This window comes from Tamandua tetradactyla, chromosome 18, assembly GCF_023851605.1.
Source record: "Tamandua tetradactyla isolate mTamTet1 chromosome 18, mTamTet1.pri, whole genome shotgun sequence".
Classification (NCBI taxonomy): Eukaryota; Metazoa; Chordata; class Mammalia; order Pilosa; family Myrmecophagidae; genus Tamandua; species Tamandua tetradactyla.
In genome coordinates, this window is record NC_135344.1 from 62,270,363 (window position 1) to 62,298,314 (window position 27,952).

The 27,952-nt window shown below is 33.6% G+C and overlaps 1 protein-coding gene across 9 annotated transcripts in view; it reads left to right on the forward strand.

Annotated features, from left to right (window-relative positions):
• Positions 1 to 27,952, forward strand: part of ESCO1 (establishment of sister chromatid cohesion N-acetyltransferase 1) — an 84,513-nt gene that overhangs the window by 44,929 nt on the left and 11,632 nt on the right. For 4 of the 9 annotated variants that reach the window (XM_077135836.1, XM_077135835.1, XM_077135839.1 and 1 more), the window contains exons 6-10: positions 850 to 964; positions 4,309 to 4,440; positions 22,869 to 22,958; positions 25,312 to 25,455; positions 27,133 to 27,320. In XM_077135836.1, coding sequence (XP_076991951.1) covers positions 850 to 964; positions 4,309 to 4,440; positions 22,869 to 22,958; positions 25,312 to 25,455; positions 27,133 to 27,320 — 669 coding nt within the window. Of the gene's footprint in view, positions 1 to 849; positions 965 to 4,308; positions 4,441 to 6,999; positions 7,103 to 12,767; positions 12,905 to 22,210; positions 22,335 to 22,868; positions 22,959 to 25,311; positions 25,456 to 27,132; positions 27,321 to 27,952 lie in introns of those variants that run through there. The other 5 variants (XR_013165237.1, XR_013165238.1, XR_013165240.1 and 2 more) reach the window with 5 other exon arrangements.

Here is a 27,952-nt window from a genome sequence, read left to right on the forward strand (position 1 = left end):
TCAATTTTAGGTTTGTGGGATTTTTACCTAAAAAGTTCTGCTAGTAACTCTCAATTTTTTCATGTGGAAAGACAGTGATATTTAACACTTTCTTTTTCATTATATATTTTTCTAGGCCTAGATATACTGTTTTATGACTTTTTTTTAAACTTAATGAATTATGGACATTTTTTGACCTTCATTCATTTAGTTCTACCTCATTCTTTCAAATTCTGCATTAGATTCCATTGTGCAAAAGTGTCATGGTTTATTTAACTGTTCTCCACTTTATGGACATTGTGGTTTCTAGTTTATGTCTAGTCAAAAAAAAAATCCTGCAATAAACATATCTCTGTGCCTGCTTGTGTGACTGTATCATTAGAATAGATTTAATGCTCATAGGACTTATCCTGCATTGCTAAATTTCCCTCTGAAATGGTGATGCCTGCTTATACTTTCAGCAGTAGTGTTTGACAGTGCTCATTCCCCACACCTTTGGAAATACTGGGTAGTATCAGAATTTTGAAGTGCTTTAAATAGATTAAAACCTTATTGTTTTATTGTCAACCTCACAATTAAATTCAGTCTGGCTTTGCTTTATGTATTACCAGCAAACAGTATCTAGGGCACACTCTAACTCAGATGGCTAAAATTATAAAACTTAAAACTTATTCAACCCATAGTAGGTACTCCAGTTGTTTTTGTTGTTGTTGTAAATTAGTAGTTTTTAAATAATTTTTTCCCTTGATTTCTTAAATGATTATTCTTCCCTCTTGAAAGTTAAGATTTAGAAAATAAGTTATTTTTTTCCCTCCTTCAATTTGAAGTGATATCGATCTATAACATTATAATGCTGTTGTTTTTTAAAAGGGAAATACCAACAAATTATTCTTGGTCTGCGTGCAATTCCCACTTGGAGATAAAAATTCCAAAGGACTTGAAATTAAAAGAAGCAGAGAAAGCTGATGAAAAACAGTTGGTCATAGTAAGTATACAACTTAAGTTGTTTTTTTTGTTATAAACGTCCTATTTATGCATGTTGTTAAGGAATAAATTACTCCTTTTTTCAAAAGAGCTTTTTTTGTCACCATAAATCTGTGTTATGGAAATATTCCTGGTATTTCAGATTAGTTAAATTGAATTTTAAATTTGCATCTGGATGGAGGTCAGATGCAACACAATGGGAAACTGAGGCCATATTGTGTGAGAAAAGATAGTTTGTTATTTACAGGTTCCAGGGAGAGAAGGGTGTCATGAGGAGTTCATGGGAAGTGTGACTGGCTCAGGTGGCTCAACCAACAGGTGGAGAGCATAGAATCAGAGTCACAGGGGTGCATGGGCTTGTAACCTTTATTGTGGTTTAGGGGTAGAGTTAGTAGATTTCCCATGTAAGTCAAAGATTGGTTAATTTAAAGCTAATGTACAGGAAAAGGTAAAGGAACTGGATATCTGAGGGCAGAGGGGATGGTTAGCTTATCATTTGGGCCAGTTGTGGGTTCTGAGTAAAGCTTGTGAGTCTGTGGATAGTGGCTACATGTGTGGGTTTGAGCTTGGGCAGTCTAGGCTTCAGGCTTGGAAAACTATTTATTAACTGGGCTGAAGATCTGTGTTGAGGCAAGTGGCTTAGTCAAGGTAACAAGGATGCCAAGGCAGCCCACAAAAAATTTTGATAGTTACAAATATCAAATTACAAATAATGAATCCATCTTACAACAAATAATAAAAATTCATTTTCCATACTTATAGTTTCATTTGAAAACAGATTATAAGGGTGGTGCAAGTATAGTTCAGTGGTAGAATTCTTTCCTGCCATGTGGGAGACCCGAGTTTGATTCCTGGTCTGTGTACTTCCCACCCCTACCCCAACCCAAAATATAGTTCAACAAATGGTGCTGCAATAATGGAGCAGTCACATGGAAAATGAATGAAATGTGCCTCCCACCATACAGCATAAACAAAAAAAATAGATTATAGTACATTATTTCACATTTGTTACTTTCTTAGATATGTCATTTGATCATTAAATTCTTTCAGTAGGTGATTCAAATATTAAAATAACATAGAGCCTATTTCATAAGAAGACAAACCAATAGTTAATTTGAAATAGAACATTAAGTACTCTGTCATTAGATGACAGTTTAGAAAAAAGAGGGCAGTGTCTTTGAAATAGAACATTAAGTACTCTGTCATTAGATGACAGTTTAGAAAAGAGAGGGCAGTGTCTTTGAAATAGAACGTTAAGTACTCTGTCATTAGATGACAGGTTAGAAAAGAGAGGGCAATGTCTTTGAATGATTAAAACATATCTACTTTGAGTGATTCAGTGGTAGAATGCTTGCCTTCCATGGAGAAGACCTGGGTTCCATTCCCCAGACCATGCACACCCCCAAAAATAAAAATAGAAATTTAATTTGAATGAATGAGGAAACCTAAAAATGAAGGTCCCCCAGATAATGGGGTTTAGGTCAGTGCCATTGTTCTAGTTGTTAGCTGGTATATTGCATCACAGTGCAATATACCAGAAATGGAATGGCTTTTTAAAGGGGAATTTATTAAGTTGCAAGTTTACAGTTCTAAGGTTGTGAAAATGTCCCAATTAAAGCAAGATTATAAAAGTGTCCAGAGTAAGGCACCCAGGGAAAAGATACCTTGGCTCAAGAAGGCAGATGAAGTTCAGGGTTTCTCTCTCAGCTGGAAAGGCACATGGTGAACATGGCGATATCTGCTAGCTTTCTCTCTAGGCTTCTTGTTTCATGAAGCTCTCCCAGGGATGTTTTCCTTCTTCATCTCCAGAAGTCTCTGGCTGTGTGGGCTCTCCTTGTTCTCTAGCTTTCTCCGAAATGTTTCCTTTTTTAAAGGATTCCAGTAAACTAATCAAGACCCACCTTGAATTGGCGGAGTCAAATTTCCAACATGCAGTGCGAATAGGGATTAAAAGAAAACAGTGGTCCCACAAGACTGGATCAGTATTTTACTGTAGCTTTTCTAGGGCATATAATCCTTTCAATCCAGCACAGCCATCAATAAGAACTTTTGGGGGTTGGCAGTTGATTGTAAATTTAATAATGGAGCATAACTTTGCAAGATCATCTAGAATTTTTTAAGGAATAATGAGGAGAAAACTTGTTTTACGTCAAGTTTAATAATGTTCCTCTTGTCTAGTCAGTATAATACAGGATTAAACAAATAGAATCTAGAGTTGCTCTTCCCAGTATGTATCCACATGTGGCTGTTAAACAATTGAAATGTGTGTGGCTCTTCGGAATTGAAATGTGCTGTAAGTGTAAAAATACTTATCAGACTTCAAAGACTAGTACCAAAAAAAGAATGTAAAGTGTCTCACTAGTAGTTTTTTATATTGATTACATGTTGAAATGATAATATTTGGGATATGTTGGGCTAAATAAAATGTTATAAAATTAATTTCACCTGTTTATTTTTATTTCTTTAATGTGGCTACTAGAAAATGTAAAATTAAATTTGTGGGTCATATTTCCATCAGGTAGTGCTCTTCTGGAGTTGATGGTAATGATGATAGCAGCTAATACTTTTTTCTTTTTTGCGTGGGCAGACACCGGGAATCGAATCCGGGTCTTTGGCATGGCAGGCGAGAACTCTGCCTGCTGAGCCACTGTGGCCTGCCCACAGCTGATACGTTTTGAGTGTACTGTTCCATTTTGCTTCACTCATTAACTCAGTTAATCCTTGTTGAAAATTTATGAGGTAGATAATACTACTATTTTCCATATATCATTGAGGAAACAGGCAGAAGTGCTTGCTCACTGCTCTGGAAACTACCTGAAATAAGTTTTGGGTCACATTTGTCAGTATATTCATTCTTTAGAATTAATTCTTTAGTTTAATTCACTATCATTTATTTATCATTTGATTTCTTTTTGTTATTTGATACTTGTTCTAAGGCACTAGAGATACTTTATCTTAGATCTTATTTTCAGTAATTAATTTAGTTCAAATTTCATACTTATAGAGCAGGAAAAGAATGAAGTGATTATGCTTTTTTGTTTTATTCTTAAAGTTACATTATATTGCTGAAATTTTCTTGTTGAATAAAGGACAAGAATAGAAAATACTTTGTAAAACAATTACTATTCCAGAGTAATCAGATTACTAAAGTAGAAACTATTTCTTAAAATGTACACACAAATTTTAGAGATTAGTATCTTAATTTTTATAATTAGCATTGAATGTTACTTATAGATTAAATAGTTCTCATTTTATGTTCACACTATAACCTTAGAGACGATATCGGAATAATTTGGGGGGCGTGATAAATCTTTTGTGCTTTGTGTATTTTTTTTTTTTAACTAGGATGCAGGACAGAAACGATTTGGAGCAGTTTCTTGTAATGTTTGTGGAATGCTTTACACAGCTTCAAATCCAGAAGATGAAACTCAGCATCTGCTGTTCCACAATCAGTTTATAAGTGCTGTAAAATATGTGGTAAGTAGCATTTATGGCTTCTAAAATTACTTCAAAATCAAGTAATTAGGTCAGATCTTAATAAGGTGAATTGTCAAATTTAAACCTTTGAAAATTTCTGTTTTGTAGAAAACAGGGTGTTATAATATACAAAGCCATCCAGTGTAAATACTGGCTATTGTAGAACAAAGCCAAACAGAAAAACCAGTTAATTTATTCTGACTGGTTTATGTTGTGGGATTTTTTATTTAGATCATGTATTTAAAGTAAATATACCTCTTCTAGAACATAACGCTGCTCAACTTGGGTATGTGTTTTTTTCTTTTTTTTTTTAATTATTCCTTTTAAAAAAAAATTAATTATAGCTTTCATAAACCTAATATTCATATTGCTGGGCACAACTTTGTATTTTGGGGTTGGTAGTGATATGTATTATACCAAATGGGTGGTTGGGGATTGCTTTCTCATCGCTGTCATGAGAGTTTTTCTCTATAAAATTAAAAAAAAAAATTCTGGGAGGTTAACACCCCAGATTTTTGTAGTACACTAAAAAAATCCCATACAGTAAATGTATTTCAGTATAAAATGTTTTTTTAATGTATGTGCATTTAAGGCATAATAGGTATTATTTAATGTTTGTTTCTGGAAATGGAAAAATTTATGGCAGTTTTGAACCATTTCAGATATCTTGTGAAAATAGTAATTTAACGTAATTGCTGTTTACCCATATCTGAAATGGAGTCTGTTCTTATTCTATACATGTTACCTTCAGTATTGTACACTCACGTCGATAAGACCTCCAGGATATCTGAACTGAGATCACCAATTCATTTCTCATAAACCTTTATTTAGGCCCCAGATGCTGGTTATTTAAAGGTCTTTATTGACCTCAATTAAATTCATAGCCTTACTTTTGGTTGGTGGGTTTGTATTCATTATTTCATTCATCTAGTTATTTCTATCCAAGATAGGTGGGATTTTCTTGTTTTGATTCCCTACTGTGGCTTGATCCTTTATATTCCGTATTTCATCTGCCTTTTCCACATGTACCTTTCCTCCCTTAATAAAACAAAAATAGGGTGTGTGATTGTAGAATATCTATAACTAGATATTGATTTATCATTTGAAATGTGTACTTTTCCAGTTTGACTATGTTATATTTTTGTAACTTAAAAAAGAAAAAAATAATTTTATCAGACAGGTAAATTACAGAATACTTATGGGGAAAAGTTATTCAATTTTTTTTACATATATGAACCTGATAGAAGTTAGTTCATATGCACCCTACATGGTTTATATTATTTGATTCTTATGATCATTTAGTTTCCTGAAGTTATAAAAAGGTTACGTTTAAAATGCTTAGTTCTTCACCTTAAGAAATCCTCTTAATTTTTGAGAGAAACGGTACTAAAAAATCAGTCAGAAAATATATGCTTTGCTCTTCCACTGTACCAAAGGAGGTTGGTTTACAGAACAAAGTGGTGTCATCACCTTCCAAACAAATTCCAACTCTCCTGCAAAACTGCAAAGCAGTACAAGGAACCTGGAGAAAATTAATTCCTGCCCATGCCCATTTATCTTCCTTCCCACCCACTTGATGGGACAGAGCTAAGGGTTATTTATAATTTTAAATTAAGCTTAAGAGAAGGAATTGAGTTCAGCAGTTGGCCATCCTTTACTCATATCAAGGTTAATATTCTTTTCTTTTGCTGTTTTCACATGTAGGCATACATAGAGTTTAAGGGAATAGAAACTCCTCCAAAACATGGTAGTGTTCTTTGTTAGTGTGTTGAAAGAAGATTTTGCTTGCTCTATTTGTATATTAGAGAGAAGCACATAGAAAGGATGTCATTTGGTGCATTTTTAAATGGACACAGCTCAAAGAACTGGAAATGAAGCTTTTGTTCCACTTAGGACTGTATAAGATAGAATAAGTTAGAAATGAGTTTTTTTAAAAAACAGATATACAAAAAATTTTAAAAATCATAATAATAAAAAGGACCAATAATTTTCAAGAGTACGTTTTGACACATAGAAGAGATTTCAAAGTTTGGTATGGGTTACCATCCCACAACTTGAGTTTTACCATCTAGCTGCTCCAAAACAACAGAGGCCAAAAGAAACATCAGAATTATGATTCAGTAGTCATACTTGTCTGTTAAATCCTCTTGTCTCTATTACCACTCCTCCTTTGATTCTACTCTTAATCTATAGGACTCTTTGGGGTATGCCCATTCTAACTTTTTTCATTTGAAAAGGGGTATTGAGTATATAGAGTAGGGGGATGGAATTGGTTGCCATTCTTGGAAAGGCTGGCCCTTCTGGGTTTCAGGACCAATCTGTCCTAGGAACTCTTTGAAGGTTAAGGAAAGTAAACTCAGTGTGTGAGATTTTTGTAGTCTTTGTTAGAGCTATAGGTGTTCTTTAAGTTTAACAGTAATGATATTGGTTGGGGGTTGGCAAACCATGGCAATTAGCAGTATCTAGCTGAAGCTCGTGTAAGAGTAGCCTCCAATTTGAACTATCTTAACCACTGATACCTTATTTTGTTGCATTTCTTTTCTGCCTTTTGGTTCTGAGGGTATTGTTGATTCCATGGTACCCGGACTAGGCTCATCCCTGGCAGTCATGTCCCATACTTTCAAGGAGACTTTCACCGCTGGCTGTCCTATCCCATGTCGAGGTGAGGGTAATAATTTTCCTTTCAGACTCGAATTTATATATATAGAGAGAGGCCACATCTGAGTAACAAAAGAGTTTTCCTAGAAGCAACTCTTAGGCATAAATAGTCTTAGTTTCTTCACTACAGAATTGAGTTTCGAAATGTTTTACTTCATAGATTTTAATCAAACATTCTTTAGAAAATAACTTCAAGAACTTTTCTTAGGGTAAAAATTTCTCCTAGACAGGTTAATAATCTTATGACAGTTAAAAATGACTAAACTCCCATTTTCAAAAGATTAAAATAATATTTAAATTATATGTACATAGTAGAAATTGATGACCTCTGAACCTTTTTTCAGCTGACCAAAATGTTCTTTTTCTTTTCCTTATTTTCTTATATACTTCTTGATTGAGCGTAAGAATGGCCTGATTGTTGGTGCTCTTTCTCTATTCCTTCATTTTAACCTGTCTCTTTCATATTGTTTGGGGAAATGCATTTTATCTGACTTATTAGAACCTACTTTGGATGGAGCCTTTTTATACTTCAAGTGGGGCTTAAATTCTTGATTTGGACTAAAGTAAGAACTTCTTTAGTTTCCTTTATAGACTAAGGTACAGTTTCCTAAAGGTCTGAGAAGAAAGCAGGAAAAGTTCTCCCTTAGTGGTATGGACTTAAGTTGAACAGCCAGGCCAGGAACCTGTTAGGACTCAGCTGTGTTTTGATTTTTCATAATCATTTTTAGTCTCCTGGAGCTTTCTGTAATGTAGATGAGGAATGAATTTTGGGCCCTTTGCAGAGAAATTCCTAACAATCATTTTTTCCCTTTATCCTTTATCTTCTTTGATTTATTAACATCTGACTGAATGCTGTCTGGAGGGCACTACGTTTAGGGCTAAATGATATGCCTTTGCCTTCAGGTTGAGCAACGAAGTCTGAAATAAATGAAAGTTAAATAATAAAATATTTAAGTTTTATTAAAGGAATAAGTCACTGTTTAAGTAATTCATAAATTGGCTTTGAAATTTACAGGTGATAATTACTTCATTGGAGCAGTAGTCAGAAAAGTTTTATTTCCATAGGTGGGGAAGATTTACGATTTGATTTCTTCAAATAGAAATGAGGTTGTCAATAATTGATAGCATACTATGACTAAAACATGATAAAGCTTGGCAGTCTTTGTGGAAAATGATGAGTAGATCTTTCTGACTGAATCAGAATTTTTTCAGCAGTAAGCCTTAAACACATCAGATCAGCTTCTGGAGCAGTTTTGATGTTATTTGGGTTTTATTCTTTGTATTCTTTTAGATATTAAAGAATTTTGTGCAGAGTAAATGATATAGTCACACTTAAAATTGAAACAATATTTCAGTGAAGTACAAAAAGAGGTAATATTTTAGTTGCACATAAGGAGAAAGTAGTGTATGTATGATGTGTGTATAATGTGAAATTACAGTAGCATTGTTGGAAATGGGAAAAAAATTGACAACAAGAAAATTTGAAGAAAGATTTGACAAGTCTCTGTTTGGCTATGAAAATCACTATCCAGTGTGGTAGTTAGATGAAATTAAAATGCTTTTCCTTAGTCACGTTAGTTTGTAATCATTAGCCGCTTGTTGCTAGTGGCTACTAAATTAACAGTTTAGATATAGAACATTCTATCATTACAGAGGGTTCGGTGATGCTACTGAAAGCTAAGGTGAGAAGTCATAGAAGACTCTAGATTTTTAATTAAGAAAAATCATGGTCTAGTAATTCTTGCTTAACCTTTAATTTCTTTTATGTGAAATTTGTGTATATGTGAATTTACTTCTGTGTACTTTTTCCATATTCCTTTTAAAAATGATTAGAAAAGAGAGAAAATTGGGTGTTTAGAAAAAAGAGAAGTGAATAATAGAGCAGAAATAGATATTTTAAAATTTGGGTAGTGGGAAAGGGAACTGAAGCAAAGTAGCCTTGTGCCTTAGAACTGTGTCCTGATATCATTAGATATTTTTGTAAGAAGGACTCAAAACCAGGTCAGAGAGTTGGATCCAAGTTTGTTTATCTGCATAAAGCTAAGACTAAAATAAATATGTTGTGTTGAGAGTTAAGAAATACTTTTTGCAAGCAGATAGAAATTTGTTAAATAAATATTATCAGACTTTTTGTATTTCACACATCTAAGTTGCTGCTTCTCTGTTCCCTGTAGAGAGGGTTTTTTTATTTATTTATTTTTCTACTCTATCATAAATTATAAATTGGAACATTATAGTGCATAAATGTAGGATGGGGCAGTACTCTCAAATCATATAGAAAGTCATTTTGTTTTGAGATGGAGGGCCATATAATAGAGGAAAAATGCCTTTGTATCAATCTTACATGCAATATATTTTAAATTTTTTAAAAGAGTTCACAAACTTTGAGGAGGGAGACCCTTTAATGCATCAAGTGACAAATACAATTTCTCTAACCTGATCTTCCTCTAGTACCTATTCTAGAAATGGTACCACCATCTACACAGTAGCTCAAGCTGCAACTTGGCAATAGTTTTTCAATCTTCTTTTTTTTACTGTATCCCAATCCCTTTTTTACTGTATCGCTAGTAAATCTCACCTTTAAAATAAATTCCTAATTCTCCCACTTTTGTTGTTTCTACTGCTTCTATTCTAAACCAAGCCAGCATCAATTCTTGCCTGGACCACCTGTGTAAGCTTTCTTAACTGGTCTCCCTGCTTCTATTTGCTTTCCTACAGTCTGTTTACCATAAGTCACCAGTGATCTTTTCAGAAGTTAAATCAATTATGTCATTCCTCTATTGCTGGTGAATTCTCATCACACACAGAATAAAATCCAAGCTACTTACTATGGCATTAAAGATGTATTTTTTCTTTATATATGTTGATAATACTTCTCTGATAGTTCTAATTGTACAGAATGTATGTTTTTTTGAGTTTCAGTTTCTCTGCTGAAATTCTTTTCAGTTTGTTCATCTCTTTTAAAATCAGTTACCGTATTTATAATAGCAATTTTAAAGTTTTCTGCTAATTCAAACATCTGGATAATCCCTGAGTCTGTTTCTGTTGACTTTTTTTACTCTTGATCTCGGGTCATAATTTCTTATTTCTTTGTATGGTCTTTGTAAGTTTTTAATGGACATTGGCCATTGAATATAAAAGAACAATAGAGATCAAAGTAGATAAAAATCCCCCTTCCCCACCCCCCACAAGAGGCAGACAACAATATTGATGGATTGATTTCTTAGATCTCATTAGAAATTGAGCTAGATCAGAGTTAGGTTGAAGCTTTAGTTACTTCTTTATGTGGTACTTTAGGGTTCTAAGTGCCAAAAGACACGGTATCTTTTTTTTTCTTTTTCAAAATATATATATGTTTTATTATATTGTATATATCTTTTAAAAAATATTTTTATTGGCAAATTTTCATACCCATAGATTCCATACATGGTATACAATCAGTGGCTCTCAGTATCATCTCTGTGATCATTTTTAGAACATTTGCAACATTCCAGAGAAAGAAATAAAAAGAAAAAACTTATACACGCCATACCCCTTCCTCTCATTGACCACTACTATTTCTATTTACTCAATATATTTTATCCCTTCTACCCCATATTTTTTTTTTTTTTTTTTTTTTTTTTTTTTTTAAAGGAAAGACAGAGAGAAGGAAGGAAGGATAGAAGGAAGGAAGGAAGGAAGAAAGGGAAACATCTTTAAACATTTTCTTGTTTTATTGTATTTTTGTTCCTCTGTTTTTGTTACATGGGCTGGGGCCGGGAATCGAACCGAGGTCCTCCGGCATAGCAGGCAAGCACTTTGCCCGCTGAGCCACCGCGGCCCGCCCACCTTCTACCCCATATTATTTATTTATTTTTTATCCATACCTTTTTTTTCATCTGTCCATACCCAGGATAAATGGAGCATCAGACCCAAGGTTTTCACAGTCACATATACACTGGTCGTCAAGAATCAAGGCTACTGGAACACAGCTCAGCAGTTTTAGGTACTTCCCTCTAGCCACTCCAATACACCGTAAACTAAAAGGAATATCTATATAATAAGTAAGAATAACCTCTCAGTTCTGTTTCAGATCTCTCAGCCACTGAAATTTTGCTTTGTCTCATTTCTCTTTTCCCTCTTTTGGTCAAGAACACTTTCTCAGTTCCATGATGCCGAGTCCTGGCTCATCCCAGGAGTTCGCTTCCATGTTGCCAGGGAGATTTACACCCCTTGGGAGTCATGTCCCTTGTAGGGAGGAGGCCAGTGAATTCACCTGCAAAGTTGACTTAAAGACTCCACATCTGAGCAACGAAAGAAGTTCTCTGGGGTGACTCTTAGGCATAAGTAAGCTTAGCCTATCCTTTTCAGGAATAAATTTCATAGGGTGAACCCAAGATTGAGGGCTTGGCCTATAGATTTGGTTGTCCCCACTACTTGCAAGAATAACAGAAATTCTCCAAATGGGAAAGTTGAATATTTCCTCTGTTCTCCCCAGTTCCCCAAGGGGACCTTGCAAATACTTCTTTATTCACTGCCCAAATTACTCTGGGATATGTCAGGGCATCACACTAACCTGGACAAAGCAACAAAATCTCACGTCCTGTTCAAGATTCCATGTACTTATTGGTGTTCAGTTAAACTGACCATACAAGTTAAATTAGGAAATGCACTATCCAGAATATAAGTTTTGCAGCCAATAAACATCTCTCCCTTTAGTCTAACACAGAAGTTGGAAATTTTAAATATGGACAGTATCATCCTTTACCCTGTATTCTGATTTACATTAGTCCTGTCCATATCAGCTTCATTCATATCTCTACTCAAAGTCTGATCACTTTTTTAGCTTTTTAAATAGTTCCTGTATGAGGTACTGCTGACTTTCATAGGTTCAGAGCTCTAACTCTGAGTCTCAGGTGTCATATAAATACCCGAAGTTTCTGTAAATGACCAAGTTATGTACAATCAGTTTGGTATCTCAGAATTTAGAAATGACAGTTATACCTCCTGAATATATGTGACTGCTTTAACAGTTTATAATCTAGGACCCTTTACAATAGGTCCCAACCTGATAACCCATGTTCTTGACTTCAGTTCACTGAGTTTTTATATTATAGTTAGTCCATGATAATGTTTAATAATACTTATAGTTAGGCACAATAATATGTAAGATACATTATCTTTCTGATTTCCAGACCAGCTCAGAGGTGTCTCGTGGGAGAGAATGCCAAGACTTAATAAAAATCCTAGGGATGCATTTTGTGGGTAGAAGCAGAAAGGGCTGGTCAGATCACACAGCTATAGTCCAGATATCTTGTTCAAATTCAAAGCAGGAATGTTGGTTGGGTGGATACTCTCTCAAAACAAAGGTCTTTTCAAGTGGCTTTTTCCTTTTATCAGTGAAACAATCAAGTTTTCCAGAAGCCCCCTTTGCAAAATTCCTTTCATCTCATTTACTGGAACTGGACCAGATAGGTGCTGTTATCTGCAAGTGGAAGCTGGGAAAGCAAGAAACTGCCAAAATTAGTAATAGGGTAACAATGATTAGTTTATTACATTAGTTCTCAGGGTAGAGAAATGGGATGCTACATAACTTACTTAAGGATGCCATCTGGAAATGTGAAAAATATTGTTGACATTTAGTGGACAGGGGCTAGGGATCCTAAACTTTTTTGAATTATATGTTACAGTTCCAAAGAAGATAGAATGTCCAGCCGAAAATGTCAGAAGCAGCCCTATTAGGAAACACTGATTTAGACCAATCATAATTCAATGGTGGGAACGCACACATTACCACCCAAACAAAATGGGACAGAAAGGAAAAAATGTAAGCTTGGCTGTGGGAAAGGCAAAGAACAGTGTTCACTATGTGGTTTATATGATCAGTTTACAGTTTAAAAATTTTATTATAACTTAAAGCATTTAAGTGTACATGTAATTTAATTATGTAGAAAAGCTATTTCTTTGAATATGGATCTCCTAATTAGAATATAGCTGTGTTTTCCTCTTATAAATCACACTCATAAACATCTTCTATCTAGTTTTGTTGTTTTTAAGTAGATCAAGAACTTAGACATTGCAAAGCAATCTTAGAATCTGGGTATGTAATCAGTTTTTTTATATTTCTGACATTTATTAAAGAGATTTGGCCTATTTTTATTTTTCCAATGTGTTCAGTCTAGTTGAACCACTCTCTTTGCACTCCCATTTTGTCAGTTTAAATCATATTTGATTTTAAAAAGGGGAATTTAATAAGTTGCAAGTTAGCAGTTTTTAGGCTGTGAAAATGTCTCAATTAAAGCAAGTCTATAGAAATGTCAAATCTAAGGCATCCAGAGAAAGGTACCTTGATTCAAGAAGACCATTGAAGTTCAGAGTTTCTCTCTCAAGTTGAAAGGCACACGGCGAACATGGTTGGGGTTTCTCTCTCATCTGGAAAGGCACATGATGAACATGGCGTTATCTGCTAGCTTCCTCTCCAGCTCCCTGGAAGACATTTTCCTTCATCATCTCCAAAAGTCGCTGGCTGGTGAACTCTGCTTTGTAGTTCTCCAGCATTTTCTGCTCTCTCAGAATCTCATGGCTTTCTCTCTTGTTGCTCTCTAGCTATGTACAGCATGCATGTATGTATATATATTTAAAATCAAGCTATATATAATTACTTTGTTCTGTTGTTTGCTTTGCATTTTAAATCATATTTTTAAACCTTAATTTATTGATTCATAAAATTTCAGTGACACTTGACTTCCTATTATGTAAAGGCACTTTTCTCAAAAAACTTGAGAAAAACTTTTCTCTTCCCTCCTAGCTTTCCAGTTTCTATCAGCTATAATTAAGTGTTACATGTGTTCTGTATTTATTAACTTATTTAATTCACTGTAACCCAGTGATATAGTTTTCATTCCTCTTTTAAGGATTGGCAAAGTAAGGCACAGAGAGGTTAAGTTCTTGGTTTCATAAACAGAGGCTTTGATTCCTCAGGCATGTTCTAGCCTTTCAAAAATAAATATTTATTGGAGGCTAAATTTGTGCCAGACAATGTACTATGTGGTTGGGATATATAGTGTGTCAAACTAAGTCTTTTGTAGCTGTGGTCTAATTTGTCTCATTTTAGACCTTGATGCCCAGTCATCCTAAAGCTGTAGATTCCTATAGCTTTATCGTTCTTGATCAAAGAGAAATGACTGTGGATGCAGGTTTACTAAAACAGACAGTTTTATTGGAGAAATAGAAATTTTGGGAGGTTTCAAGCTTCTGTTCATTAATTTCAATATTATAGAGAACCAAAAGAATATTACTGGAGATTCTATTATTATAGTATACCTGAAAAATGAAAAGCCCATAAAATATCTTTAGAATCAACTCAGATTTTCCTAAAATAACAGTTACAATCCTGTTATTTGATTTATAATTCACTTAATAAAAAGAAAAAAAACAAAAAATACTATGCCATGAGACTTGTTTTTTTCTGAATAGTTTCTTTCAAACTATGAAAAGAGAAATTGTTTATTTTTAGTGGTTATTTCAAAAGTCATTCACAATTTTATTCAAAATATTCAGTAATAATAGATATATAACAGATTTGAAGCTTAATTTTAGATACCATTGTGATTACTTATGTTTAAATAGGTTGACTGCTTATATCATTGCCTCATTGGCTGAACATAAATTAACATAAGATTTTCTCATATATATATATTTTTTACGTGGGCAGGCACCGGGAATCGAACCCGGGTCCTCTGGCATGGCAGGCGAGCATTCTTGCCTGCTGAGCCACCGTGGCCCTCTCGTATTTTTTTAACTCCAGAGGAAATTTTTTTGTAAATGCAAATGGTAAATAAATTGATATAAATTACTTCATTTATTTTGCATCTAGGGGACATCATAGTCATCATCATAATAATGTAGCTGACATTGATTGAGTTCTTCCTGTGTACCAGGGGCTCATTTAAACATTTTATTCACATTAAATTCCATTATTCCTTTCAGTAAATAGTGGGGGGCGTACAATTGATTTATAATTGAGGAAATATGCAGGATTTATATTTTGTCATTAAGGCATATTGCTAGTATGTAATGAACTTGACTGTAGAATCCTTGAGTGATAGTCTAAGTTTTGCTATTTTATTTGAATTTAAGAAAAATATATTGTGTACATAACACAGTTTAGCTCATAGAAAGAAATTGTCCATAGTCACTTATAAACTAAAGTTCCCTAGGATACTCTTCTTAGTGTTCTTTGAATTTTTAATAATGTAAAGGTTTTGAGCGACACTTTACACCTTTTAGACTATTACATTAATAATTGGATATTAAAACCAGACCATGAGGGGTGGGGTGGGGGAAACAAACAAAAAATCATGCTATAACATCATTTTCCCCCCAGTGTACATCTGGCCTAGCAGGTGTGAAATCACCGTATTACCTCAAAAATATCTTTGATTTTTCCCTGTTTCACCCAGACATTCATGTCCCCTTTGCCTAATGGTTCCTGTATACATTTCTCACTGTAATTCTCATACTTTCCTTATAAATTCTCTTCTCTTTAAGCCAAAACAGTTCATTTTTCTTGGCCATGGCTCATAGTTTCCTGCCTCAGTTTTTTAGTTCATAACATTTTCACCTCCAGGAATGCCTTCCCGTTCTCATGTATACTTTTAAATCAGGTAAGATACTATCTCTTCCATGAACCTTTTTTTAAAAAAAGTGTATATTTTAATAAAGCAGTTGCAGATTTACAGAAAAATCATGCAGAAAGTACAGAGTATGGACCTCTTTATTTCTCTCTAATCCCAATAAGATTTTCTGTCTTGTTAAAACCATTGTAACACTTAGTTATTTTGCCTTCTCTTGTAGGCTCCTGCTTCATTTTGAATAAAGCTTAGTTTCAATCAAGAGAAACTTCCTTTAAGGCATATACCTTATTGCATCTTGTATTATCATAGACATTTAGTTTGTGTCTTACTTTCCTGGCCACTGTGACAAATACCACAGAATAGCTTGACTTAAACAACAGGAATTTATTAGTTCATGGTTTCAGAGGCTAGAAGGCTTGCTTCTTCGAGGAGTAAGTAGTGTTTTGGCTGGCCACCAAAACTTGGATTCCTTAGTTTTTTCCTCTCCTTTCTTTTCCGGGTTCCATTGTTGCCCAGCTGTTTCTCCTCCAAGTGGCTTTCTCTTCATAATTCCTCCAGTAAATAGGTTGTCTTCAAACGTCCTCTTTATAATGGGTCCACATCCACAGGGATGAGACTAAGAAAATGTTTATTCTGAGTTATATAAATCAAGGTACCACAGTTTGTGTGCTATTTATTTTTCCTTTTGCATTTAAGGTCTTTGAAGTCATTGTTGCGTAATAGGGAAGGATGTGAGTTTAAACTAGATGACATGATTTTCTAGTAAGCCACTTTACTGGTGGTATAGCCATAGCAAGTTATCCAATCTTTTTTTCATTTCAGTTTTTTTAAATCTGTAAAAATGAAAATAATATACATTTCATTGGATAACCTTTTTTAGATTCATTTACTATATTCCAGAACTGTAGGGACTGAAAAAATTATTAACATTAAAAAGGTGTAATTCTTCCCTTCATGTAAGTTCTTAGAAAGACAGATAGGTAAACGTATTTAAATAGAAATATGTCCCTATTTAATGGAAAATGTTAGAAGTAACATATGTGTGATACCATGTTTACATAGAATAAGGATTTCTGACAAAGATTGTAAAAGTGTAGTCAATGCCTGAATAGAGTCAGAAAAGAAGTAAGGATCCCTTGAGCCCAGGAGAATCTAGAGCAAAGGCATATCAGGCCAAACCAAGGGAACAATATGTGCAAAGGTTGGGCAGATTTCTTTATGGTTTGCGACGGTGTGTGTGATATGTTAGAAAAACTGCAGGAAAGAGGCTAGAAGAGATGAGGTCAGGTCATGAATGACTGTGCAAGATGTGAAAGTATTAAAGATCAAAAACCTACAAAAACTTAATAATTAATAATGATACATGCTATCATTTATTGAATGCTTATTATTGTGCTTGGCAATCTGCTCAGCATTTTGCTATGTTTTCTTATTTAGCCTCTCAATTTTGTGCTGTAGTGTTTTTAATGCAATTTTATTGAAATATATTCACATACCATACACTCCATCCCAAATATACTATCAGTGACTAACAGTATCATCACATGGTTGTGTATTTATCACCATAATCAATTTCAGAACATGTTCATTACTCCGAAAAAACCAAAACATAACAAAACATCCCATACCCCTTATCCCCACTTATTTTTCATCCCTAGCATTGGTGTGGTAAATTTGTTACTGATGATGGAAGAATTTAAATATGGTTAACTGTAGTCCATAGTTTGCAATAGGTGCATTTTTTCCCATATATCACCCTATTATTAACCCCTTGTAATAGTGACTTATGTTTATTCTAGTTTATGAAAGAACTTTTTAATATTTGTACTGTTAATTACAGTCATTGTCCAACACAAGGTTTACTGTGTTCTGCAGTCCCATGTTTTAACCTCTAGCTTCCCTTCTAGTGACATACATGGCTCTAAACTTTCAACCAGAATCACACAATTCAGTGCTGTTAGTTACACTCACCATAATGTGCAGCCGTCATCTCTATTCATTTCCAAACATTTAAATTCAACCTCGTTAAAAATTCTGCACAAATTAAGTATCCACTTGTAATGGTGTTTTTTTTTTTTTAATATAATCTATTTATAGGGGAGGATACAAGGTTTAGAAAGGTTAAATAATTGGCTCAAGGCAACACAGCTAGAAAGCAAAGACTAGATTTTAGTCCCTCTAATTTTTAAAATCTTTTACATTATGCTGTATACTATCTAGATCAGTGATTTGTACATACGAATTTCTAAAAATTCATGTTGAATTTCTGAAAGTTCAGTAAGATAACGCTTGACTAGAAAAATGACTTTGTTAATACAGGATTATTTTTGCTAAACGATATCCACAACATGCAATTAAAATAGTTAAGTATATTAATGCTTCTGTTATGCCATTCTATTAAAGTAGAAAACATAGGAACTACAGATAAACTAAAAGGAAAACAACCACAATCAGTCAGATAACTTCTGTTTATTTTGGTTTATATTCTTGCTGACTTTTAAAAAATACCTAGATATATATTTGCATTTAAAATCCATTTCAACAGAGTTTCTTCATATATTTCAAGAATCTGTAACTTATTCTTTTTTGTGCAGTTTTTCAGTAGTTTTTAATTCTTCTTGTCACTGGGTACTGATTGATTTTTGAATAAGCTAACTTTTTTTTGTTTTCTTTTTATTAAATATAACAACATTCAAACAAACATTCTTACCATATGATCATTCCATTCTTGATATATAATCAATAACCCACAATATCATCACATAGTTGTGTATTCATCATCATCATGATCATTTCTTAGAACATTTGAATCAATTCAGAAAAAGAAATAAAAAGAAAACAGAAAAAAATTCATGCATACCATACCCCTTACCCCTCTTTCACTAATCACTGAAATTTCAGTCTACTAAATTTATTTTAGCATTTGTTAACCCTATTATTTATTTATTTTTAATCCACGTTTACTCGTCTGTCAATATGTAGATAAAAGAAGCATCAAACACAAGGTTTTCATCATCTCACAGTCACATTGTGAAAGCTATATCGTTAAACAATCATCTTCAGGAAACATGGCTACTGGAACACAGCTGTACATTTTCAGGCAGTTCCCTCCAGCCTCTCCATTACATCTTAACTAAAAAGGTGATATCTATTTAATGCGTAAGAATAACCTGCAGGATAACCTCTCGACTCTATTTGAAATCTCGCAGCCATTGACACTTTATTTTGTCTCATTTTGCTCTTCCCCCTTTTGGTCAAGAAGGTTTTCTCAGTCCCTTGATGCTGAGTCCCAGCTCATTCTAGGATTTCCATCCCCCGTTGCCAGGGAGGTCCACACCCCTGAGAGTCATGTCCCACATGAAGAGGGGGGAGGGCAGTGAGTTCGCTTGCCTAGTTGGCTGAGAGAGAGAGGCTGCATCTGAGTAACAAAAGAGGTTCTCTTTGGGGTAACACTTCGGCCTAATTTTAAGTAGGCTTTGCTTATCCTTTGCGGGGTTAAGTGTCATATGAACAAACCCCAGGATTGGGGGTTCAGCCTATTGCTTTGGTTATCCCCACTGCTTGTGAGAATATCAAGAATTCTTCACTTGGAGAAGTTGAATTTTCCCCCTGAATAAACTAATTTTAATTTACTTTCATTTCTAAAGCCTTAGGATTTTAAAAAGAGGTGGTATTTAAAATATAGCTATTTCAACATTTAACTTAAAATTGCTATTGAACTAAAATGTCTACTTTTCAAATTCCTTTGGTAAATATTTTTAAGTAAAATTTCAAATGAAATCTACAAAGTACACAAATAATGAGTGTACAACTTGATGGTGAATTTTCACAAAGTGAGCACAAGAACATTACTAGCACCTCAGAAGGTGCTCTCTTATAACCACTGCTTTTCCCCATCCCGGCTTTAACTGTTCTGCTGACTTGATTAGTTTTACATTTATTTTTTACTTGTGAATAAGATATTTGAGCAAGCCTTAGCCATTCGTACAGTTTTGATTTAATGTGTATTTGAATTTTTCAAAATAAGTAAAAAGCACATGGAGAGAGAACAGTATAATAAACCTCCTCTTCCATCACCCATTCACAGTGATCAAATCATGGACAATTCTTTCATCCATCCTCCATCTCCAATTATTTCGAAGTAAATCCAGGCATCATATTATCATTTTAGCAAATATTTCAGTGTATATTTCTGAAATATTAAAAGGTAACTTTTTAAAAAAACATAAAAACTCTTCAAAAAACAAAACTACTTGTTTTTAAAATCAACATAATTCCTTAATATCACATATTTGGCCAGAGCTGAAATATCTCATGTTTTTTAAATACTGTTTATTTGTTGAGATTAAGGTCTATATATTGTATTGGTTGCTATAGCGCTCAAGTCTCTTAAAGGTTTTCTCTCTTTTTTCCTTGCAGTATTGATGATTTTTTTAAAACTTTTTTTATTGTGAAAAATAACATATATACAAAAAAGCAATAAATTTCCAAATACATTTTAACAAATAATGATAGAACAGATTTGAAAGTTTGTATGAGTTACAGTTCCACAGTTTTTTGTTATTTCTTCTAGCTGCTCCAAGACACTGGAGACCAAAAGAAATATCAGTATATTCATTTGTTAAATCCTGTCATCTCTGTTATACTCTTCCTTTTCTTTTTTTGTGAAAAATAACCTATATACAAAAAAGCAATAATTTTCAAAATGTATTACAACAATTAGTTGTGGAACAGATTTCAGAGTTTGGTATGGGTTACAATTCCGTAATTTTAGGTTTTTTATTTCTAGTGCTCTAAGGTACTGGCGACTGAAAGAAATATCAGTGTACTGATTCAGCGCTCATAGTCATACCCAATCTTCTCTGTATACCTCCACCATCACCTTTGATCTTTTTCTCACTCTTTAGGGATATTTGTGCAGTGGCCGTTCTAACTTTTTCATGTTGGAAGGGGCTGTTGATAATACGGGATAGGGGTATGAAACTAGTTAATGTTCTGGAAAGGCTGGTCCTCTACACTGATGATTTTTTTTTTTTTTTTTATTAATTAAAAAAAGAATTAACAAAACAATTAGAAATCCTGATGATTTTTTTTTAAGCTGCTTTTTCTGGTTTTATATTTCTCAGAATGTTCTTTCCAGTGGACATTCTTATTCAGCCTTTTATGAAAGTGATTAGCATGAATTTATAAAATTGAGTTAGAATTTACAGCTAAATACAAAGATCTTAAGTATTCACTTGATAAATTATGACAGTTGTATATATTAGCGTATCCACCACCCAGTGTATTTGTTTTCAATTGTAATTTTTTTTTAATAGAAGAAAAGGGAGAAATTCCTTCTGTTCCTTTAGACTATAAAGTTCAGGGCAACTACAACAGCAAGGGGCAAGAAATAGTTATTAGTTACTATAGGTATACACAGCTTTCTGTTTTTCATCAACCAGATGGGTGAATTAAGAAAATTTGGGCTTTGGAAAATGCTAACAACTGAGAGATTTGTGTAACCTGTTAGAGCTAAAAGTAAGAAGTGTAACTGCATTTGCACTGGAACTTCTCTCTTTGCAAAACCTATGGCTGTTTGGTTATTGTATACACCCTTCTCTCACACCTTTTGCCTCTGACTCGTTTTCAAGCATCAGACTTCATCTCTTTTAGAGTCAGGAGGGTTATGTGGTTGAGACCTGAAATGAGCTAACTGAAGTTAAAGCATATAAACATCTTTATTATGTTATCTGACAGATATTAGCCAACTTGTTTCTTTCATCTTTGCTTTTTCCCTAATGCAAATTTATTATTGTATTTATTTAACTTCTGTGATTTTTTTATTGATATGCTTAGGGGGTTTTAGACTAGTGCATTGATTAGTGTGATGTCAGTAGGAAGGGAGAATGGAATTTACTAAGAGTTACTGAGGAGTCATCTTAAATATAATCTCTCATAACCCTATTAACATCTTTTCAAATCTTAAGAACAGTTTAATCATAACTAATTGTAGCTCCTGAATTTTCCTTTACCTTTTGGGTGTTTTATTTTTTAAAATAAACTCTGAATTTTTAATATTTTAATCCAAATTATTAGATGTATCAAGCTTGTTGCTAGAATTTTTGCTCCTAGCTAAGATCTACCTCCCACTAAAACACACACACACACACACAAAACACCATACAACATTCTGGATTGTTTTTAAAAGGCCACTTTTTCCAGACCTGCCAAGTATGAAAAACAATCTAGCTGCCTTTTTCTTGGTTTCACTGAACTTTTATATTCTTAGAAGAAACAGATCTCAGAAAGATGATGATGGTTTTCTCTAATAGAAGTACATATTGCTTCTTGAAAGGCATTTTTATGTAAAATTGCTTGGGTAAGACGAATGGAACAACCAGTTAAGCTCATTCCTTCTGTACTTATTTTGAACTTCAAAGCTCCTAGATTTAACCTCTGGTTCAGTCCCATCTTACTAGATTTAAGTGGCTTTGTTTTGTTTTGTTTTCATGCAGGTTCTGCTCATTAATCACCACGAGTGTGGATCTGAAGAAGAGTTTATTACCTCTCTTTTTTTGAGTATGTTTAACTTCAGATACACACAACGTAGCTTCTCCTTCCCTATTAGATTCTTAGAAGGTAGTTATATTTTTTATAGTCTCCTTCTTGTGACTTTCATAGTTGTGATCAATAAGAATAAAAACTATTCCTTACATTCTGGGCTACTGCATGCAAATCAGTTCATTTAAAACCTCCTGGAGGTCTTTGGCATGCCATACATAAAGCTATGAGTGTTTATTTGCGGAGGTAACCATGTTCCAAAGAAATTTAACAATTTAATTATTTTATCAAGTGTCTGGGAGTTATCCTTTAGGTTCTGGGAATCGTTGATTTTAAGGGGCTTGCTTTTGGTGTGTGATTTGTCAGAATTAATTAAAAATGTTAAATGATAAATGATAAATATTCTTGAGGTATTAGATATATCTGAATGAATAGAAAAGAGAAAATGAACTTGCATTATTATATACAGCTGATTTACCATGCCTTGTTAGTTTAAGGTGCATATATTTTTCATGTTTGCAATTTTTAGACAAATTGATGTGCTTTTCCTTTTTTACATGGATTTAGTGAATAAAATATGGTATATAAAAGTTCATTCTTTTTTGCATCTAGGGCTGGAAAAAAGAAAGAATTCTGGCTGAGTACCCTGATGGGAGGATAATAATGGTTCTTCCTGAAGACCCAAAGTATGCCCTGAAAAAGGTAAATTTCCAGTGACATATCATGTAGATTCGATGATATCATTTTTTGCAGCTAATTTAAACATGATAATGTATGCTAACCTCAGTTGCTTATGCTACAGTGTTACAAATAACTAGGTGGTATTTTAGTGCAAATAAAGGGTCTGTGTCCTTCCTCCTCATGTTTGACAGCATAGCATGTTTAAACACCAATTCTGAAAATAAGAAATAAGCATTTAAAGAATACCACCAACTGAAAAATTATGCTAAACTTTGTAGTTTGAGTCTGCCATGAATAAATTGAATTCTAGATGAATTGATTACTCTCCAGTATTAACAATCATTTGATTGAAGGAATAGAAGGTGTACGAGTTAATGAATAATGCCAAGTAAGTGATTTCAAGGATTAGAATTAAAAGTGAAATATTGATGATTTGGAAAATTAAAGTTAATAAAATATAAAAATTCATTCTAAGGACAAATTTCTGAATTAAATTTATTGAAGAAATCGGTTTAGCAGTAGGTTGTAGTAAACCTGAAATTAAACTGAAGTAATCATATATATTTGTAGAAATGGTAAAGAAAGTCCTCTTATATAGTGTGAGGTAGGTCTTAGTCCAACTTGTAATTCTATAATTTAAGGATTCAGAGAGTTTACTTTGTTGAGAAATGAACCAGGGAGGTAATGATACCTGGAACCATTTCACTATATAGGGTATATTAAAAGTAAGGAACTGTTAAGATAAACTTATTTTTAAATAATATATTATGTTTTCAAATAATACATTCTGTATAGTTTTCTTCAGCCTCCAGCTTCTTTTTCAAGAGAAGTACCTCATAATAAAAATCAGTGGGTCCAATTGTTTATATGAAACAGTTAAATATACTACAATCTGTCCAAAATGACTGGACACATAGGGAAAATAGTGTGTTTATTGTACTTTTTTCAGATTAACAGTTGGACCTCTTTAACTTAAGAAGTGCTTCATCTGAAAAGAAGGCTGAAGAAAAATATTTTTAACCTATTCTTTGACAATGTAACTAACATTCTATTTAAAATATAAGTTTATTCTGTGATTTCTGTCTTTTTAGGACAACCTTTATATATTATGGGGCAATCCCAAATACTTAAATAGGTACCTAATAGGTTGAAACATTGATCCTTGCACAGAAATAAATACTTGAATTAATGTTTGATCAATTTTTTTTAATTATGGAAATTTTGGGATTTCAGCTATCATCATGCAGAAATGCATAATAGGAGCTTTGCTATGTTGCTATATATGGCAGCCAGACTGTAAGAAACCTCAGTATAAGCTCATTTTATTCATTTTAGTTTTTCTGAGCAAAATTTTAGTAATTTACAGTTCAGTAGGTTTCTAGTTAATAACCTAGAATCGGTTAAAAATTAAAATCCAGGGAATTGTGAGTTGCTTTCTTATAGGAACTGAATCAGAAATTGAATTATGGGATATTGTTCCAGGATTGGAAAAGACATGAGTTTTCATCACTGAATAGGAGATAAGCTGCATGATATTCAGTGTGTCAGAAATAAGAATATTTAACTCTTTTAAAGGTTATTTGCCTTTTAAATTTAGTAACAAAGGTGGATGTTTATTTGACAGTAGTAAAGGGGAAGGAACTAATATTTAAGTGCTTACAAAGGTCTTTGCTTTGAGTACTTAAAAAGGTCTGAGGTAATTATATTTTACCTTGACATACTAAGAGGTAAACTGGAAGAAATACAATTTGATGCTATATAAACATTTTGGTTCAGATTCCTGCTCTTTGGTTTTCTTGATGTCTGATATCTGATACGGGAAAGTTACTTAATCTCTGAGTTTTATTTCTTCCATTTGTAAAGTGAGGAACCGTAGACCTATAAGATGTTGGATTTAAATTTAAATGGATTAGAATATTTAAATATAAGAGCATTACATAATATTTGGCCTATAATGGTTGATGAGGAGTAAATACTAGTTTCATCTGTGTCTGTTTGGTAATTAAGTCTTAGGAAGAAAAGTGGCTTGTCTTGCTAAGATTCCAGTAAAGTTCTCCAATTCACAAACCCATGATGCTTTTAATGGGAAGCCTTAAGTTCCTTATTATTTTAGAAGCTCTTACCCTTCTTGTTCCCTAGATTGCTATGATTTAAAACTTGGCCTTGGCATCACCCTCTAGATCTTCCCTTATCCTGTTAAGTGTCCACTGGGCTTTAAAAAAGTTACTGAACTAGCAAAGTGAGTTAGTCATTCAAAATAGCTTATTAGAGGCTGTCCTGTTTGCAATAATATGCTCAACTTATTGAACTGAAATAGTACTACTTACATATATACAATGCTTTTACTGTTAAAATATTGTTCTTTATTTGGCAGGTTGACGAGATTAGAGAGATGGTTGATAATGATTTAGGTTTCCAACAGGCTCCGCTAATGTGCTATTCCAGAACTAAAACACTTCTTTTTATTTCTAATGACAAAAAAGTGGTTGGCTGCCTCATTGCGGAACATATCCAATGGGTAAGTGATTTTTTGAAGAGTGCTCAAAAATAGTTCAGTGATTTATGAGTTTACTGTTTCATATTGAATAAGGTAATCATGATAAATTCATCTACATTTAATGTAATGAAAGGTATGGATACAAGAATTCTAGTATGTGATTCTTTGCTACATTGGAGTTATATCTTGCAAGGGAATAAGTTTCTCAAGACAGTATGTAAGGTAAAAATTCTGTAGAATCAAAAGTACTGTTAAATTACACTTAGGACGTTTCCATGTGGGTACTAATGTAATTTCTGTCTCAGTAAGTTCCTCCAGCACTGGAATAAATCAGGGGTTGGCAAACTACAGTCTTGTGCTGAAATCTATCCTGTTTTTGTAAGTAAAGTTTTATTGTAATATAGCCAAGTCCATTTGTTTACATGTTGCCTATGGCAGCCTTTGCACCACAAAGCAGAGTTGAGTAGTTGAATAGTTGCAGCAAAGATCAGGTAGAGTTCAAAGCCTGAAATATTTACAATTGGCTCTTTATTGAAAGTGTGCCCAACCCCTGGAGTAGATCACCATTTCTTTGGTTGAGCTAACTAGATAAACTGGCTTATGTTTAGGGGCCAAATTGTACAAAAATAAACAAACACTAAGGATATGTTCATATTATGAGAGTTTTGTAGTAACTGGGGCCATCCTAAGAGAACAGAAGATTCTGGACTCCCTAATGATACTCACTTTGAGGCATTACCCCATTAAAATTGTGTCTTTTTTGGGCATGTTCTCACCCATGAATTCAGTGCATACTGCATGTGACTACTATTCTGTGGTATCTTTAGCATATTAATAGCTATCTGCAAATGTATGCTTCACCATAAAATTCTCTAATGAAATAAAAGGTCAGAACAAGTTGCATGAGATTTCTATATGTTAAGCTGGTAGTTTGGGGATAGATATAACTTTGGTATGAGTGATTAACTCAGGAAAGTTTGTCATACCGAGATTCACTTTTTCATAGAGGAGACTGTTTTTGTAATTCCTATCCCACCTACTTCCAAAAATGATTTGTTGCAGTGTTCAGAGTAGAAGATAGCTACATATTATTTCCCTGTTTTTCTAACTCTTAATTGTGCTATCTAATTGCTTTAAGTTGCATACCATATCCTATCAGTGAGCTGGCCATGTCCTTATTTGGCCACCAAACCAGAAGAGAGGATGTTTATTTCTTAAGGCACCTTTTTTTCCCCCTTAAATGTAGTGGAGTGGGGAGGAAAGGAGCTTTCTAAGTGACATCTTCTGCCATCCCTAGTTCTAGTTCTCACACAGCTGTGAATCCTAGAACTATCATAGCAGTCACAGAAACAGTTATTACTGCTGAGTTCTTAATTTGTCCTTTTGCTGATCCTTAGAATATGGGAACTGGAGAGAATTAGCATTCAGTTCCTATCACCTTATTTAATTTCTCAGCCTCTGAGAGAGATAGTGGATATATCCACTTTATAGATGAGGAATCCAAAGCTTAGAGAAATTAACTTCTCCTTGATCCAGCTTTGTCTGTTTCCTAAAAATGAAAGTGAAAGCATAATTGTTTCCTGTAGGGTGTTATAAAGCTAGACAAATGTAGTAAACTCTTTGCTGAGGTCAATACTAGACAATTACTAATTAGCATTCTCCCTTAAAACAATTTTTCCCTTATGTTAACATCTGTAGGGCTACAGAGTAATAGAAGAGAAACTTCCAGTTATCAGATCAGAAGAAGAAAAAGTCAGATTTGAGAGGCAAAAAGCCTGGTGCTGCTCAACGTTGCCTGAACCTGCAATCTGTGGGATTAGTCGAATATGGGTATTCAGCATGATGCGTCGGAAGAAAATTGCTTCTCGCATGATTGAATGCCTAAGGTAACTTGATTCTTCACATGATTTGCAGTAGTTTAAAATTTAAGCAGATTTTTAGTATTAAGATTAATATGTAACTAAAGTGTATATATAACCTTTAATTCTCTCCTAAATATAAATTTGGCTTAAGATGGTCAGTGTGTTGGATCTATAAGTACTTTTTTTTTTTTTTGAAAGACAGAGAGAAGGAAGGAAGGATAGAAGGAAGGAAGGAAGGAAGAAAGGGAAACATCTTTAAACATTTTCTTGTTTTATTGTATTTTGTTTTTTTGTTTTTGTTACATGGGCTGGGGCCGGGAATCGAACCGAGGTCCTCCGGCATAGCAGGCAAGCACTTTGCCCGCTGAGCCACCGCGGCCCGCCCTATAAGTACTTTTTATGTGAACTTAATTTGAGGAGGAAGAAAGTAAGATACATTAAATATTATTAAAACACGTAGACTCACTTATATATAACAATGATGTAAGGCCAAAATAACCTGCTTCTTTTAAACACAACCAAAACCTTTAGGGAAATATATATTAATTCAGAATATTATTTTTGTTAATTATCTGTCTTTCATTACTTTTATTTTCACTTTCATCACTTGGTTTATCAGATAAAATGAATGCTTTTTTTTTGGTGCTAAAAGGTTC